General features: G+C 44.2%; 1 protein-coding gene and 1 pseudogene across 1 annotated transcript in view; both read right to left on the bottom strand.

Annotated features, from left to right (window-relative positions):
- SVOPL (SVOP like) overlaps positions 1-6,553 on the bottom strand; it is a 48,323-nt gene extending 41,770 nt beyond the window's left edge. The window contains exons 1-4 of the mRNA XM_036329003.1: positions 6,472-6,553; positions 6,203-6,294; positions 4,910-5,008; positions 2,445-2,516 (exon numbers count right to left, since the gene is read on the bottom strand). Coding sequence (XP_036184896.1) covers positions 2,445-2,516; positions 4,910-5,008; positions 6,203-6,294; positions 6,472-6,553 — 345 coding nt within the window. The remainder of the gene's footprint in view (positions 1-2,444; positions 2,517-4,909; positions 5,009-6,202; positions 6,295-6,471) is intronic.
- An 8,450-nt stretch (positions 6,554-15,003) lies between these two features.
- LOC118666621 lies at positions 15,004-16,569 on the bottom strand (annotated as a pseudogene).
- Positions 16,570-17,471: the final 902 nt, after the last annotated feature.

Here is a 17,471-nt window from a genome sequence, read left to right as displayed (position 1 = left end):
CTACCCAGCCAGGGCCCATTCACAATTCTGAGTTTAGGCCACTCTTTGAAATTCCCCAACTGCATTGAGAATGCAGAAACTTGCCCTCCCTGCTCAAAAGGATGTCAGGAGCACAGGAAGCATTGTGTGGGAGTAGGGTATAAGGAGAAAAATTAAGGTATTTGTTTTTTCTCTAATTGTAAGAACAACACAAGTTCATAGTAGAAAATATGGAAGAAAAAGAGCCTGGCCGGCATGGCTCAGTGGTTGAGCATCGACCTATGAACCAGTCAGTCACGGTTCGATTCCTGGTCAGGGCACATGCCCAGGTTGTGGGCTCAATCCCCAGTGTGGGGCATGCAGGCAGCAACCTATCAATGATTCTCTCATCATTGATGTTTCTCTCTCTCCCTCCCTCCTTCTCTCTTCCTCTCTGAAATCAATAAAAATATATATATTTAAAACTATTTAAATTAAATCACCCTTAATTCTCCAACCCAGAGAAAATACTCTTAACATGATTTTATCCAATTTTCCCTGTTTCTTAAAAAAATGTTTGATTTTGAGAGAAAGAGAGGAACATTGATTTGTTGTTCCAGTTATTTATGTATTCCTTAGTTGATTCTTGTATGTGCCCTGACCAGGGATTGAACCCATAACCTTGGTTTCTTGAGATGACACACTAACCAACTGAGCTCCCCAGCCAGAGCCAGAAAACATATTTTTAATGGCCGTAAAATATTCCATTGGAAAGATGTAATATAATACATATAAATATAATGCATAAACCTTTCCCCTGTTATTGAATATTGAAGTGATTTCACATTTTCTATAAAAATGAGCTGTGATGATGAATGTGTGTAAATCTTTGCAGTTCTACGATTATCTAAACAGGCTAGATTTCTGGAATGACAATTGTCAGGTGAGGAGGATGGCTATTCTCAAGGTTCTTGATCTGCCAAACCGATGGTCAGAAAAACTATACCAATAGTATGTGAGGGCATCCATACACGTGCAGGTCTCTTAGAGAAAAATTCCTTCTGAATTTGATGTTTGAAATAGACTAGATAAGAAAAAAATTATATCTGGCTTTTGAGGATATAGATGGGTACTGTCTAAATCAGTACCCAGGAGAGAACAATGAGCCTCCTTAAATTCCTCGTGAAGGCACACACCATGGGGGCCAGCCTCCACACCTTCTGCAGAACTTCAAAAATTAAAGGCCAATGATTGCAGAAAATTGTTCTTTCAATATCCACATAAAAATGCATCTCAAACAGTTCCGAGGCAGTTTAATGGTTTCCAGACCCAACCTTATCTTTCTGATGCATTCCTTCCATTTGATGTAAAACTGTCAAATACTGAGGTGTGCGCACCCTAATTGGAACTCCTGAGGTGCCAGATGTACTTTTGCCTACTTTTCTGCCTCTACGAGCGCCACTCACTTCTCCAAATGTGGAGCCGTTTCAGGCTTCTTGAAGCTTTGCTCTTGGCTATAGCCCTCAATAAGGCCCCAATAATAATCTTTCTCAGGTTTATAGAGATTCACTTTTCTTTTAATTGACACTACGTAATTTTGCTTTTGATAACTCCTGTGACTGAATGCTTTTCAAGGTTTCTTAACCATTTGTACTGCTTTTGTAAATGCCTTTCTGTGCTCTTTACATTTTTTTGAGATATTGGTGGAGGGTTTTGTTGTTGTTGTTGTTGTTGTTGTGTGTTTCAAAAAAATTTATTTAGAAAGTCACAGAGGTAGAAGAAGTGAGCCAGCTGGGCTGCATGGGCTCAGGGAACAAGTTACAGAGGCAAAAGAAGGGCCCTTGAGTTTAGGAAAAAGAGGCAAGGAAAATGCGCCTGGGGCAGGGGGTGCGGAAAGCCGTGGGCGTGCTCCTTAGAGAGAGCCCCCGAGACACTTGTGTTTTCATATAAATGGTAAGAGTTGATGATATTTGTTTTGTGTACTTCCAAGCATACAGCCAAGTCTGTTACTGCTTTGCTTTGGGGCGTCTCCCTTTGAGTTTATGCTTTGAGAGGCATCCCCCATGAGAAAACCGACAAGAAAAGAAGAGAGACCTGGGTTTGTAATCAGAAGACATAGATTTGTCTTGATGTTTAATCCAGTATGTGTGTGACCATAAGTAAGTGGTTCAGTTTCAAAGTTAACTAACGTGAAGCTGCTATGTTTCTCTGTGCAGATTCCACATTCTAACATGTTCTCCCCATGCACATCCACCAACTCCCTACCTGGTCCATAGGGACCTAGTACAGGGCCAGATGCCTCAGGAAAGATGAGCAAGTGAGAAGATAGGACTGGAATTCAGGCAAGTGATGTCAGAGGAGGGCATTTCTGCGCTTTCTATCTTGGGTATTGATGGAGAAATGTCCGCTAAAGAGAAGCAGTGGTGACATGGCCACAAAACAACACACAGAAGAAAACTGCAAATCATCTTTCAAGGCCAACCTACCTTCCAGCGGCCATATCTGTCAGCCAGGAGGCCAAAGAGGATGCTGAAGACCATGTAGCCAAAAAACACCATCTGGAGGGGGTGGGACGGGGAGTGGTGAGAAAAAATTATTCTCGAAGCAGAGTTGTGTTGACCTGCTAATTCAATGCATTAAGCGTGCATTCTCCTCAATTCCAAGTAGACTAGAACTATGCACGGGCAGAGTGAAGAACAGGTGTTCACGAAGGTCTCCCCTGACTCCTGTTGAACCTGTTCAGGGCTTTGAGGCTAATGCATCTCCTTGGCAGATCTCACACCTGGAAACACTGCCACCAGGTGGAAATCGGGGGGAAGAACAGGTAACTGCTTTCCCTCCGATCCAAGATGCTTTCCTTGGCCCTACTCAGCTCAGATGTGTAATTGTGAATTTCCGTATTAATAACTTTTAAAAAACTCCATTCATGCTCCAATTCTACACAGAGTTGAGACTTCTAGAATCAGTCTCCTTTATGTATTACAGATAAACATAAACTTTTAACAAACACCAAACCAACCATTCATTTAGAAATACTCTTCAAATCGAATACAAACCTACCTCTTTTCCTTACTTGTTCTCACAATGACTTTCCCTAAAGAAAACTCAAGAACCTGGATATAATACCAGCGTTTTAACTTAGCCTGGTTGTAAATGGATGTCTATGCCTTTGGCAGCTCCAAGCTTCACTGCTTTGCCTTCTAGTAAGATTGCTGGCTGGCTGCTTCCAGGGTAACCAAAGGACGGGTGGGAGCTGGCATTTTTAACACTTTTCCCACGAAGATCTGTGTCTCTCTGCTGCTTGCATTGCTTTCTCTTTCTCTCTCTTCCTTACTCTTCCTAAGGAAGACTCGGAATGGTTTCTTCCACAGGAAACCATTGAAAACAACAACATCGGATCTATTCTTGAATGACAAAAGCCATGCATTTCCTCTGTGCACTGTCCTTTCTGGGAAGAGATGGGGGCGGGGGGCTGTTTTCTAAGTGCCAGGCCTGGGTCACTGCTTCACCGCAGTGCGATCTAACCAGTCCTCTGCAAAATGGTAAAAACAGGACACAGGGATATACTTTGCATAAATCTAGATTCATTCAATATAAAGGGCTCTTTTATCCTGGAATGATTTTATTTCTGATTGTTGGTAATAAATAACGTGCCCTTCTGTTTTTGAAAGATGGTGGTTGTCGATGGCAAGCTTTTCTGCCTCTTTCTCTTCTTCTAATGACCTTACTTGCCAAATACACATATGTTCTAATGTCAGCCACTCCATTTAAGAAATATATTCTATCAGCTGGTGAATCCCAAATTTTGGGTTCCTCTGAAATTAAATTCCTACAGCCACGCACCGCTCAGTGATGAGTGTACTCTGAGAAATGCATTGTCTGGTGATTTCGTCATCATGCTGACATCATAGAGTGCACTCACTAAATCCCGATGGTATGCCTAACACAGCTGGGCTCTATGGTATAGCCCAGTGGTCGGCAAACTGTGGCTCACGAGCCACATGCGGCTCTTTGGCCCCTTGAATGTGGCCACGAAGTTTCAATCGCACTGTACGTGTGCGCCCACACGTGGTATTTTGTGGAAGAGCCACACTCAAGGGGCCGCAGTTTGCCAACCACAGGTATAGCCTATTGTTCCTAGGCTGCAAGCCTCTACACCAGTGGTTCTCAACCTGGGCTGCACATTAGAATCACCTGGGAATTTTTTTAAAATCCTAACTTCTGGGCCTCATCCTTCGGAAATTCTGTTTCTTTGTTACTACTGTTGTGGCCCCACCCCATAACAAAGAAACAGAATTTCCGTAGGATGATGCCCAGAAATCAGGATTTTAAAAAGATTCCCAGGTGATTCTAATGTGCAGCCAAGGTCGAGAACCACTGGATTACAACCTGTTACTGTACAAACAACACAAGATTAAGTTAACCTTATGGGAATGTGATGCAATCAAGAGATATGGTAAACATGAGATGGATGAGGCTACTGCCAGCGTAATACGTGTACTGTTTCACAGCAAACTCAGCTCCTCTTTGCAGCAGTATTTGGTGTGAGACTCATAAAGCTATTCATATGGTCATTGAGAAAAGTTGAGTGTATAACACAAACAATTCAATTTGGTGACTGGTTAAGTCACACTAAGTAGCCTCTTAGCATCCTGAACTAATAAAGCATATCTAACCCACGGCTTAAGAGTTACTTTCTCTGATTTGCATTTATCTCTTTGGGGCTTTTGTTGGGAGCTGGAAAATAAGCAATTCAAAGTCATACTCTCCAGGGTGGGGAAAAACAGGAAAGGCCCCAAATGCTGGTTGGTGCCTGAAGACGCATCAGCTTTGAAAGCCAACAGACTAGGGGTGGGGTACCCTTTGAGTCTCGCCCTGTGGGATGGGGAAGGGGCGTGGAAGCCCTGGTCTCCAGTTGGCTCATTTGCAGCTCAGGAAGCAGGTCACTCACCGTGGTCACTAACGCCACCTGCCAATTCTCCAGCTGCCATTCACAGCGGATGACGGGAGACACAACCGCTATTAACATGATCTCCATGGCCTCAGCAATCTTAAGGAAAAGGAGGAAAAATGCTGTGTCTGAGTGCCAGCCTGTCACCACTTCTCCCCACGCCTGCCTTCCACCACCCTTTAGTCCCTTCCCTCCCCTCCCCCATTTAGGGAGCACCTACTGCGTACCCCCTTAGCACTTCTTGAACATTTTGAAATGTCCCTGGATTTATCGCTCACATTTACTTGTGATGCTGGGGACGCATGCATCTGCACTGTATCTGAGGGTGCGGTGCGGAGGCCAGTCACGTAGCTAGTGGCTCACCCGCCATCCACTTCGACCTAGCTTTGTGTTTTATACTCATCCTCGTGGAGGTCTCAGGACATGCCCCTGGCAAATGGATTTTTAAAATAGTCCCTTTCTCAAGAAGTTGGGATGGGGAGACAAGGTCATGAAAGCCAGACAACAATAAAGGAACAAGTGCAAACAATATGAGTTCGTCATCAGGAAAGAATGTCTACTTAGCAAACAGTATAAGATGTGCTGCTAAATATTCCTTTCTTTTCTTTTTTCTTTTTTTTTTTTTTGTTAACCCTCACCTGAGGATACTTTTCCCAATTGATTTTTAGAGACAGTGGAAGGAAGGGAGTGAGAAAGAAAGAGAGAGAGAGAGAGAGAGAGATGTGAGAGAGAAACATTGATGGATTGCCTTCTACACACACCCTGACTGGGGCCAGGGATGAACTTGCAACCCAGGTACATGTCCTTGACCAGGAATCAAACCCGAGATCCTTCCGTGTGTGGGTCGACACTCTAACCACTGAACACACCGGCCAGGGCCTAAATACTCCTTTCAACAGAAAGGTTAATTATCATCCTCTGTCCATATCTTGCTATCCATTACGGGGTGAGCGTATTTCCCAGGGAAATGAAGTGGATGCTAGAAAAGAATTGATAGAATAAATAGAAATAGAGGAAAGAAATCCAGCTCAGAAAAATGAAGAAGAAAGTCACAGATAGTTCTGAGGTTTTGTACCTGGAGGAAGGAATGAAAATGACATCATTAAAAGGGAAAAGGGTATCAAGTGCGGATCAGGGGGAAATGAATTGTTGGGGACATGTTCGCCTCACAAACTCCCTGCCCCCCTCACATCTGCCCAAGTGGACATCCCTGCACTGAGGTCAGTGCAAGACTCTGTGTGTCCCACAAGGAAATGGCTCAGGAGACTCAAACGGTCTCCAAGCCGCACTCACCCCAGTGCTGCCCATGATGAGGAACAGGGCAATGTGGAAGCGCCCGAACCCGATGGTCTCCACGGCATCTTCCACGGTGAAAGTCTTGGGCTCTAACGAGGAAAAGCAAAGTGAAAAGAACAGCCTGTGGGGGTAGGAAATGTGTGTGGACTATTGCTCACCCCAGAGGATGTTGGGAAACCAATTCCTGTTATAAAAACTAGTAAATCCGGGGGAAGGGGGGGGAATTAAGCAGCAGCTTGAGGTCAGAGACTTCTGGATCACCTGACCTTTCGGCTGTGGCTCTGGGGCTCCCAGGCTCAACCTCCGAAGGCTGAGGACGGTGACCGGCTCCGCCCGCTTGGTTGGCATCTTCTGATGGTTCCAATTTCCCACACGGCTTCCCTGATGGAACCAGGAGAGGGGACACGGAAAGAGCTGTGGCTGAGTACATATTTTTCTTCAATCTTCACAGAAAATCTGTGAAGTGGGTCTTACATATTAATGCATCTGAAACACAGAGAGGTTAAATGGCCACATGAGACCACTGGGCCCCAGTGGCTAGCCATCCGCCGTGCGTGGGGCCAGGTGAGCTCTGGACAATCTGACCAGTAGCCTCTGAGTGGGGCTGGAGGGGGCTGCACTACAGAGAAGTAATCTCCATGCCAGGTCTTTCCATCCCACGGGTCCTGTCTACACAGTGTAACCGTATGCCACAGTGCGCGTTCTTGTCTATTACTCTTACTTGTTACTGACAGAAAGCCATGCAGCCCTTCTTGTCATTCCCCCTTTCCGTATTTAATCCTGAAAAAGGATTCTTAATCCCCAAACCAAAAGAAAAATAAGCCAAAGAAAGCTGAGGAGCAAGTTAGTGAAATATTTTCCAAATGACGTTAAGATACAGTCGTTTAGCCTTAACCGGTGTGGCTCAGTGGATAGAGCATCGGCCTTCGGACTGAAGGGTCCCGGGTTCGATTCTGGTCAAGGGCATGTACCTTGGTTGCCGGCACATCCCCAGTGAGGGGTGCGCAGGAGGCAGCTGATCGATGCTTCTCTCTCATCGATGTTTCTAAGTCTCTATCCCTCTCCCTTCCTCTCTGTAAAAAATCAATAAAGTATATATATTTTTTTAAAAAGATACAGTCGTTTAACTCTACACCCCTAGTGGGATCCACAGAACTCCTAATCTGGTCTCAGTAATTATATTGTGAGTAATAACACTGGCATCATTATTTTGAAGCCAGCACATATAGGAGGCTCATTTTACCATCCCCTGCTTTCGAAGAAATGTAACAGTTTTTCAAAATAAATCGTTCACAAAAGGAGGTTCTGAGAGTCTTCAATCACTCTTCAGACCCCTGGGGAGAAGCAGTCGGGGCGCAGGCAGCCCATCAAGTCCTTAATGTTGGCAAGAACCAGCACTGCATGTGTCGCGTGGGCCCCTGTGGGGGCCGGGGAGCGTCTGACATGCTCCGCGCCCCGAGGAGTTTTTCTTCCAGCTGGGGGCCCCGCAGACACACATAAAAGCAACTATACGGCAAGGTAGACATCCTTTGTTTTCTTAAAACGCTGTCACAGTGACAGATAGATCAATAATGCTCAGAAAGAAGTCCTGGAACTCCCCTTCCCAAGAGACACCATGAAAAGCATGAAAAGTTATTATTTCACAGAGCGGGGAAAGTAAACATAATTGGTCTCTCAGCCCACCTGGAAGCCCGAAAGACATGAAGACAGACTGTTCTAGAAACTGCCTTTGTTTCCGTCCAGACCTTGTCCCAACACCCTTTGGAGGGGTGTGCTTTTCTGGCAGGGGTGGCGGGAAGTGTGCACTTATTAAAGCGGGAACAGTGCAACAGGAGGGGCTGAGGACAGAGAGCCCAGGAGGGGCTGCCCTGGCTCATGGGGAGTCAGAGAAAAGGGGCCTAGGGGCAGGTTCAGGGGGTGCGCCTGGGGCACGCTGCTGCTTGCTCATGGCTCCCCTGGTTGCAAGTCTCTGGGGGTCCCTTAGAATTTAGAGCAGCGGTTCTCAACCTGTGGGTCGCGACCCCTTTGGCGGTCGAACGACCCTTTCACAGGGGTCGCCTAAGACCATCCTGCATATCAGATATTTACATTACAATTCATAACAGTAGCAACATGACAGTTATGAAGTAGCAACGAAAATAATTTTATGGTTGGGTCACAACATGAGGAACTGTATTTAAAGGGCCAGAAGGTTGAGAACCACTGGTTTAGAGTTATGTGCCTGAGGGGGAAGGAGGGGGGAAGGAGAAGGCGTGGGCACGTGCTTCAGGGAGGGAGAGCCCACCTGGAGGGTGTTCTTTATCTGTAACATTTAAATCCTGTGGACTGAGGGCCTCTTTGGTTATAAAGAGGCCCTTAGTACACATTAAACATCGACTGACTGCATATCATGTTTCCAAAGACGGGAAGGTGAACCACAGATTCCTGCAATCAAAATATGAAAACAAGACCATGCGGTGAGGATTAAATAGTGGTGATACCTTGTGGCTGTACTAAAAATCATTAAATTATACACTATGAATGGTGAATATTATTGTATACAAATTATATACTTTTTTTTCTCTGAAAATAGTCATTTAAATCATGGCAGCAGACTTAAAAACCATAGGGACTCTTGCCATTTATAGTGTTAAAGAATGAAGCAATGGAGTTGGGTGGGAAAATACCTTTTTTAATCCCAGTAAGTTCATCTTAAGTTCAGTGACAACTCAATGCTCAACAGTAAGTTCAGTCTTCACTCAACACATAACTCTTCTACCAGCCAAGTTTTGTGACTTCTCATAGCAATGTAAACACGTTTTACAATTTTAACAGTCATAAAGACTGACGTTTGAGTAATAAGACAACGTGCAGTAAGTCTCCTTGCTCTTTGTATTAAGCGGCAAGAAACCCAGGAAATCTGCCACTTACTATTGAGCAGAATAAGCTTTAATTTGAGGTGTGTTTTAACCTGATTAGGTGGTCCCATGGGTCCTAAATATCTTACTTGCTTCTCTTATCAGCAACGAGAAGTGATTTCTCTCAGACGGCCTGGCAAAGGCGTTACATCCAAGATAATGGCATTAAGGTTCTCTTAATTAAAGCTGATCCCATAAAAAACAATAAAAATAAAATAAAGCTGATCCCGTAAAGGGAGATTTACAGTTGTGATTTCAGCTATATATACTACACACACGCGCGCACGCACACACACACACCCAGAGGCCAAATCACAGAGTCATTTATTTTACACTGAGAAGTTTCCAAAAGTAACCAGGTTTGCTACAGATATTAGGAGATGATATTAGGCAATACACAAACAAACTTTTAAAAGTTTTAATAGTTGTCTATGGAAGAAGTATCCAAACCTGGAAAGCATTTTTATGAGTTTATTTGAGCGCAAACTGGCAATGGCCGGGAAGCAAGACCTCAGATGCTCCTGAGAATGACAGGATTTTGTTGTTTGTTTGTTCTCTATTTCAGTTTCATTTTTTATTGAATTTATTGGTCTGACACTGGTTAACAACATTATACAGGTTCCAGTGCATACTTCCACCACACGTCATCTGTACACTCATGTTTTTCTTTGTTTGTTTTTTAATATTTTTCTTTTTTTTTGTTCTTATTTGTTTTTTCTTTTATTCTTTTCTCCAGTAAATGTTTGTAGTAGCCAGCCAGTGTGGCTCAGTGGTTGAACCAGGAGATCACAGTTGGATTCCCGGTCAGAGCACATACCCAGGTTGTGAGCTCGATCCCCAGTAGGGGGCGTGTAGGAGGCAGCCAATCAATGATTCTCATCATTGATGTTTCTATTTCTCTCTCCCTCTCACTTCCTCTTTGAAATAAATAAATATATTTTTTTAAATGTTTGTGGTAGATATATACCATAAATTACACAAAAAAAATAAGATCCTAATAAATTAATGGCCAAATTATATGAACAGGCAATTCACAAGAGGATATATAAATTATAAACAAAACTGGAAGACTGTTCACTTTCTGTAGTAACTGACAATTATAGTAACAAAAACCTTTAGTTATCATTTTATAACTGCTAAATTAGCAAACACAGAAAAGACAGAGGGAGGGCGGGGGAAGAGGAAGGGAAGAAAGGAAGGAGGGAGGGATGGAGAGAGGGAGAGAAGGATTGGAGGAGGCAGGGAGGAGGCAGGAAAGCAGCAGCCACGGTGAGACAGATTAAACTGGTTCCATTTCTCTTTCCATTTCTTCGCCTGGAAATAAAACTAGTCCCAGCTTCTTATGGGAGAAACAGCCTGCTGCCTTCCAGTAGCAAGTCTTCCTTATACCTGGTGGATGGGTGGCCACTGAGTTGCAGGTGGCTGTTGGAGGGGCGGCACTTCTGAGGAAGCCCTGTTCAACCCCCTCTCCCTCTCCCTCCTCCTCCTGCCTTTTTCCAGCCCCTGGAGACCTGATGGCTGATGCCTCAGCAGCTGTCTCTGGTCCTGATATGAACGTGAGGATGGACAGGTGGAAATGCGGGCTAATGGGGCAGAGCGTAGTGAGAAAGAGCCTGGGACCTGACGAGGCGGGCTCTCCCACGCCTTGGTCTACTTACCTCCCGACGGCTTCTACCTTCTACGTGGGAAAGAAAAGAAAGCTCTCTCTCGTCTAAGACCCTGTTATTTCTGGTCGCTATTACTTACTTGCAGTTGTGCGCAACAATTTTTTTAGGCTGGTCAAGTGAAGCCGTGGGAGGAACACGGAAAGCTGTGACCAACTGGCTGTGATGAATTATAAACACTGCCCTCCGACAGTCAGTTGTGTGCAATTCTTAACTGACAAACTGCCGCAAGTCTGAAATGAGGACTAAATGAGACGATGTTTGTATAATATGGCAGAGTGCCCACTGCAACATAAGCACTCACGGCTGTTCGTATCGTTTCTCATCTCGGAATGAAGGTATCAACTAAGCTTCTAAAACTTCCCTATAACTATAAATCAAATACACTCCACATTAGTTCTTATCTACGTAGTTAGCAAACGTATATTGCTCCAAAGGCATTCATTGCTAATATTCTGTGAACATGAGAACACCTTGGGCTCAAATGAAAAACCACCTAAAAGTAACCACCAGTTACTTGTTTTCTGAAATAGGTTGCTCTTATTTCAAGGGTAAACTGGGAGGGTATTAAGAAACCCTCCCAGGTGCTATGTGCCTGTTGGAAAATACGACCTCGAAACCACTCCAACCACAATGTCACACTGATCTTCGCCCAAACCAGTCGCCTAGCTTCCTTGTGAAGGCACTCCTACACAACGGATGACTTCACATTAAAAATACCTCTATTGTTCCATATCGCTTTACATGTATAATTAGCGTATTTTAGAGAAAGAAAAACCTTCCCCACCTCCGTTTGGAATGGCCTCCTTGATGTGGGGGTGAGGTGGGGTGCAGAAAAGGGGTGGCAGCGATGTGTGACTCACTCAAACTCTACTTGAGGAGCAAACCTGGCCCTTGCCCAGCCGCCGACACAGTGTTCAGGGTCAGCAGTTGTAACATCCATCTTTCAATGCCCAGCCCTTGGGTTCCCAATGTCAGGTGAGGCTGCCAAGGGATGGAAGAAACAAGTTACCAGCCACAGAGAAAGCTCTGTTGCTGCCTATGGGGCTATGTGGGGTCTTCAACAACAGGATTCCTTCGGGGGGTGGGCATGTTGGGGGGGGGGCAGAGGTGTGGCTGGATTGTCAGGATTTGGGCATTTATATCTGTGCACTGGAAAGGGGCTTATGTTCCAGATCGTTCAGAGGACACTCAGACACTGACGTAGCAGGCATGGAAAGTATTCGCTTAGTATTTTCTAAAGTTTCAGCCAAAAGTTTCATAAAGAGATGTTTTCATAAAGAGGAAGATAAAATGTTCAGACAGATGGAGATGAGGCACGTTCCTGAGAGACAGAATTTATCCGCTCAATTTTGAAATAAAATGTTGGGGAAACTGAGTTGGTATCTTCTATTGTTTGGCTCCCTAAGTCATTCTAAATCCCTCTAACCTAGGAAGAGCATGGATGGATGGATGGATGGATGGATGGATGGATGATCAGACCAATTCAGGAAAATAGGGAATAACATGGGGAAGGATGCTTCACAGCCCTAACTATCAGTTCCTTAAAAACTACAATGGGAAAATTACCCATGGCCTACCTTCAAAAAATCTAATGCAGAACTGACACCCAGCTGGTGTGGCTCAGTGGTTGAGTGTCGACCTATGAACCAGGAGGTCACGGTTCAATTCTTTGTCAGGGTACATGCCCAGGTTGCAGGCTCAATCCCCAGTGGGGGGTGTGCAGGAGGCAGCCAATCAGTGATTCTCATCATTGATGTTTTTATCCCTCTCTCCCTCTCCCTTCCTCTCTGAAATCAATTAAAATATATATTTTTTAAAAACTTACATATTGGGGATTTACTCTGAAACTCAAAGGCTTAGATGGAGCTCAAGCTTCATCAAAACAAATTCTAGGTGAACAGCAGGCATTTTATTCTACTCCATTTTAGCCAGAAATAATTGGGCCACTGTAGAATTTTTTAAACTGAACTTGTGTGTGTCTGTGTGTGTAATGTACTTTGTTTTGCAATGTCAATAAGAAGAAAGTCTCAAACCCCATTTGTCTTCAGCCAGGCACTCGTGGTCCAACCCTCCCACCACCCCAAAGCAGGAGAAATCAATCCAGATCCATGCTGCTCATCGGAGTTTCTTACCTCAGTGTATTTCTTTCCAGTCTGGGCCTTCTTTGCTTCCCCTTCACAGCAGCCAAATCCCACCTAGAAGTTGCACCACTGGTGGCTTCTGGACTTACTTTCCCAAGAAACCTGGCGCCCAGGTCTTCTCCTTCCCGTTCAGCTCAGTTCTGTGAACAGGATTATTTAAGAAACCACCTTGCATCCTGGACAAGTGAGTGACATCCAGGTCACACCCCCTTCTCAGTCAGCCCTTCACCTGATCCCTTTATAAAGGGGAAATTACATCTCTTATGGAAATAGAAAGAGGCTGCCAGGCTTGAGAATATGTTGTTCTCAGGAAGGCTGGGGGCATTTCTGAAAGAGCGGGGGTCTAGGCCAGGTGCACAGGGAAGTTCTGCGTTTTCAAACCTTCACTTGCAGCCATCATTGTTTAGGATTAGAGGGCAAAAGGCTGGTTGGTGACCCCTCTAAGCAGAGCATAGTTTTAGACGGCTGGGGAGAAGGGCAATAAGGAGCTGAAGACCTTGAACCTGTCCAGTGACCTTGACAACATGGGATCGTTACTGACTGCATGCCTGGTCCATGCCCAGTGCCTTAAAACCCCCTTCAGAGCCCAGAGGTGGAGATCACTGTCCCCACTTTGGCCATAAGGGGAACAACTCCACATCCTGCCTGAGGGCACACACAATAAACTACCAGAGATGGAACTCAAGGATACACATCTTTTGATTACAACTGTCATTCTTGGGCTCAGTCTGTTTTAATCATTAAGTGAATATTTGCTGAGCATCTAATTGTGCCTTAAGTTGTGCTGGATGGGTCATGCATGACCTTGATATGGAAGGTGACAGAGAAGCCCCCTGGGGTATGAGCAATGACACTTCCATAAGCACCAGGCAACCCAATACACGGAGGGGCAGGTGGGGTTGAAAAAAAGAGACCTGTCCAAAGGACTCTTACATTTTGTCAGGTCTTCTGGAATCTTATTTAGATCTAGATACTAAGTGGAAGTGCTTCGTAAATTGTAAATAGACAGCACTCTACCAGGATAGTTACCATAGACATTATCATTAACCTGGATAAAGGTCATTCAGACTAAAGAGTTAATGAAACAATCTTTTTTAAAAATTAAATTTATTAGGGTAACATTGGTTAATAACATTTTTAGATGTAAAATTCCATAATACAGTATATCATCTGTATATTGCATGTATGCTCACCCTGCCCCAAAGTATATTTACATTCCATTACATATGCTTTCCCCCTTTACCCTCTTCATCTTTCCCCACTTCTACCCCCTACCCCCCTGGTAACCACCATACTGTTGTCTGTTCCCATAAGTTTGTTCATTCATTGCTGTTTTATATCCCACATGAGTGAAATCATGTGGTTCTTGTCCTTTTCCATCTGACTTATTTCACTTAGCATGATAGTCTCAAGACCCATTCATGCTGCCACAATGGCAGTATTTCATCATTTTTCACGGCTCTGTAGTATTTCATTGCACATATGTGCCACATCTTCATCTGATCATCCATTGAAGGGCCCTTTAGTTGTTTCCATGTCTTGGCCACTGTGGATAATGCTGCAGTGAACACAGGGGTGCATACATCGTTGGGAATAAATATTTTCAAATTTTGGGGCTGGATACCCAGATGAGGGATTGCTGGGCCAGGTGATAGCTCTATTCTTAATTTTTTGAGGAACCTCCATAGTGTGTTCCATAGAGGCTGCATCAACTTACATTCCCCTTAGCAGTGGACAAGGGTTCCTTTTCCTCCACATTCTCTCCAACATATTTCTCGTCTTCTTGATGATAGCCCCTCTAACAGGTATGAGCTCATTGTGGTTTTGATTTGCATTTCCCTTATAACTAGTGAAGGTGAGCATCTTTTCATTTATCTGTTGGCCATCTATATGTCTTCTTGGGGAAAGTGTCTATTCAGGTCCTCTGCCCTTTTTTAAATTCAATTGTTTGTTTTTGTTGAGTTGTATGCATTTGTTTGTGTTTTTTTGGTTGTTGTTTTTTTTTTAATCATTAAACTTTGTTATTTTAATGGGTCTCAAAATTCTGTGACAGATTTTTGGTCATGTTGTTTCCATTAAAAAGTACTGATTTAAAAAACTAATAACTTAAAAACTGCCACACACACAAAAGAACCAAATGGTCCATAAAACATTCTCCTTTCCTTCTGAAGGTTTTACGATGCATTGTAATCATTAACCAGTCTTTTACTATTAAACTTAAATGGCCAATTGAGACACACAGTTCTGAGACGGTTCTTCCACCACTGATTGAGACTGGGGTGGCAAGTGTTGGAGATAATATTCACTTAGCTTCTGAGCTTTCTGGTCAGACCTGGTAACTTTGCCAGCTCCAGCTGCCTTTTTGCCCATTGCTTTGATGACACCCACAGCAACTGTCTGTCTCATGTCACAAACAGCAAAACGGCCCAGAGGAGGGTAGTCAGAGAAGCTCTCAACACACATGGGCTTGCCAGGAGTCATATCAACAATGGCAGCCTCACCAGATTTCAAAACTTAGGGCCATCTTCCACCTTTTTCCCAGAATGACGACCCATCTTCTCCCTCAGCTCAGCAAATTTGCAAGCGATGTGAGCTGTGTGACCATCCAGCACAGATGCATAGCCAGCACTGATCTGGCCTGGGTGGCTCAGGATGATCACCTGAGCTGTGAAGCCAGCTGCTCCCCCTGGTGGGTCATTTTTGCTGTCACCAGCCACATGGCTGCGGTGAACATCTTTGACAGACACGTTCTTGACATTGAAACCCACGTTGTCCCCAGGAAGAGCTTCACTCAAAGCTTCATGGTGCATTTCAACAGGCTTCACTTCAGTGTAACGTTGACTGGAGCAAAGGTGACCACCATGCCAAGCGTGAGAACACCAGTCTCCACTCGGCCCACGGGGACAGGACCCATACCACCAATTCTGTAGACATCCTGGAGGGACAGATGCAGGGGCTTGTGAGTTGGACGAGTTGGTGGCAGGATGCAATCCAGAGCTTCAAGCAGTGTGGTTCCTCTGGCATTGCCATCCTTACGGGTGACCTTCCATCCCTTGAACCAAGGCATGTTAGCACTTGGCTCCAGCATGTTGTCACCATTCCAACCAGATATTGGCACAAATGCTGCTGTGTCAGGGTTGTAGCCAATTTTCTTAATGTAGGTGCTGACTTCTTTAACAATTTCTCCGTATTTTTTCTGGCCGTAGGGTGGCTCAGTGGAATCCATTTTGTTAACACCAACAATCAGCTGTTTCACACCCAGTGTGTAGGCCAGAAGGGCACTCACGGGTCTGTCCATTCTTGGAGATGCCTGCTTCAAATTCACCAACATCAGCAGCAACAATCAGGTTGCACGGTCAGCCTGAGATGTGCCTGTAATCATGTTTTTGATGAAGTCTCTGTGCCCTGGGGCATCAATGATGGTCACATAATACTTGCTGGTCTCAAATTTTCACAGAGAGATCTCAATGGTGATATCTTGCTCCCGTTCAGCTTGCAGTTTATCCAAGACCCAGGCATACTTGAAAGAGCCCTTCCCCATATCAGCAGCCTCCTTCTCAAATTTCTCAATGCCACCACATTTGTAGATCAGATGGCCAGTAGTGGTAGACTTGCCAGAATCTACGTGTCCAATGACGACGATGTTGATTGAGTCTTTCCCTTTCCCATCTTGGGTTTGAGTTAATGGTGGTTTTCACAACACCTGTGTTTTGGCGGCAAACCTGTTACGAAAAGGCTGTATGCATTTTTTTAAATACATTTTAGTCCCTTATTGGAGATATCATTATAAATATCGTTTCCTATTTGGTTGGTTGCCTTTTTGTTTTGTTGATGGTTTCTTTTGCTGTGCAGAAGCTTTTTAGTTTGATGGAACCCCATTCATATATTTTTGCTTTTACTTCTCTGGCCTTTGGGGTCAAGTTCACAAAAAACCCTCTGAGACCAAGGTCCATACATTTAGTACCTATATGTTCTATGCATTCCATTGTTTCAGTTCTTATATTTAAGCCTTTAATTCATGTTGAGTTAATTTTTATGTATGGTGTCAGCAGTCTAGGTCCATTCTTTTGCATGTGGCTTTCCAGTTTTCCCAGATGATTTCCTTTCTCCATTGCATGTTTTTGGCTCCTTGTCACTTCTGTTCTATTAGTCTGTGTGTCTATTTGGAACAATCTTATTCTACACCTGGCCCTTGAATTTGTCCAAGCCTACAAATCACTTTCTCCAGTTACTCCAGCATAATGTGCTCTCAGAGCAAACAAAGTTGCTGATGATGTCATGTGGGGTTTAACAAAGCAGAGAGCCACACAGGAGCCAGCCCTCCATAGAACACAGAACATTAGCTGTTCTTCCTCACCCAGCGAGAAAAATCTATGAGAAAGTTCCTGATCTTGTGCAGCTTAGCCTCAGACGACGATAAAAGGTGTTTGAGGAAGCAGGAAATGAAGGAATCAAATAATAATCCTTCTTTTGGAGTAGTTTGTATAACTCTATTGTTTAACTTTGCCCTGAAATTATCGACACTAAATTTTATTAAATAATTTTGAATAAAGACATCTTA

Source organism: Myotis myotis, unplaced genomic scaffold, assembly GCF_014108235.1.
Source record: "Myotis myotis isolate mMyoMyo1 unplaced genomic scaffold, mMyoMyo1.p scaffold_m19_p_11, whole genome shotgun sequence".
Taxonomy (NCBI): Eukaryota; Metazoa; Chordata; class Mammalia; order Chiroptera; family Vespertilionidae; genus Myotis; species Myotis myotis.
This window is presented reverse-complemented; position numbering and strand designations above follow the sequence as displayed.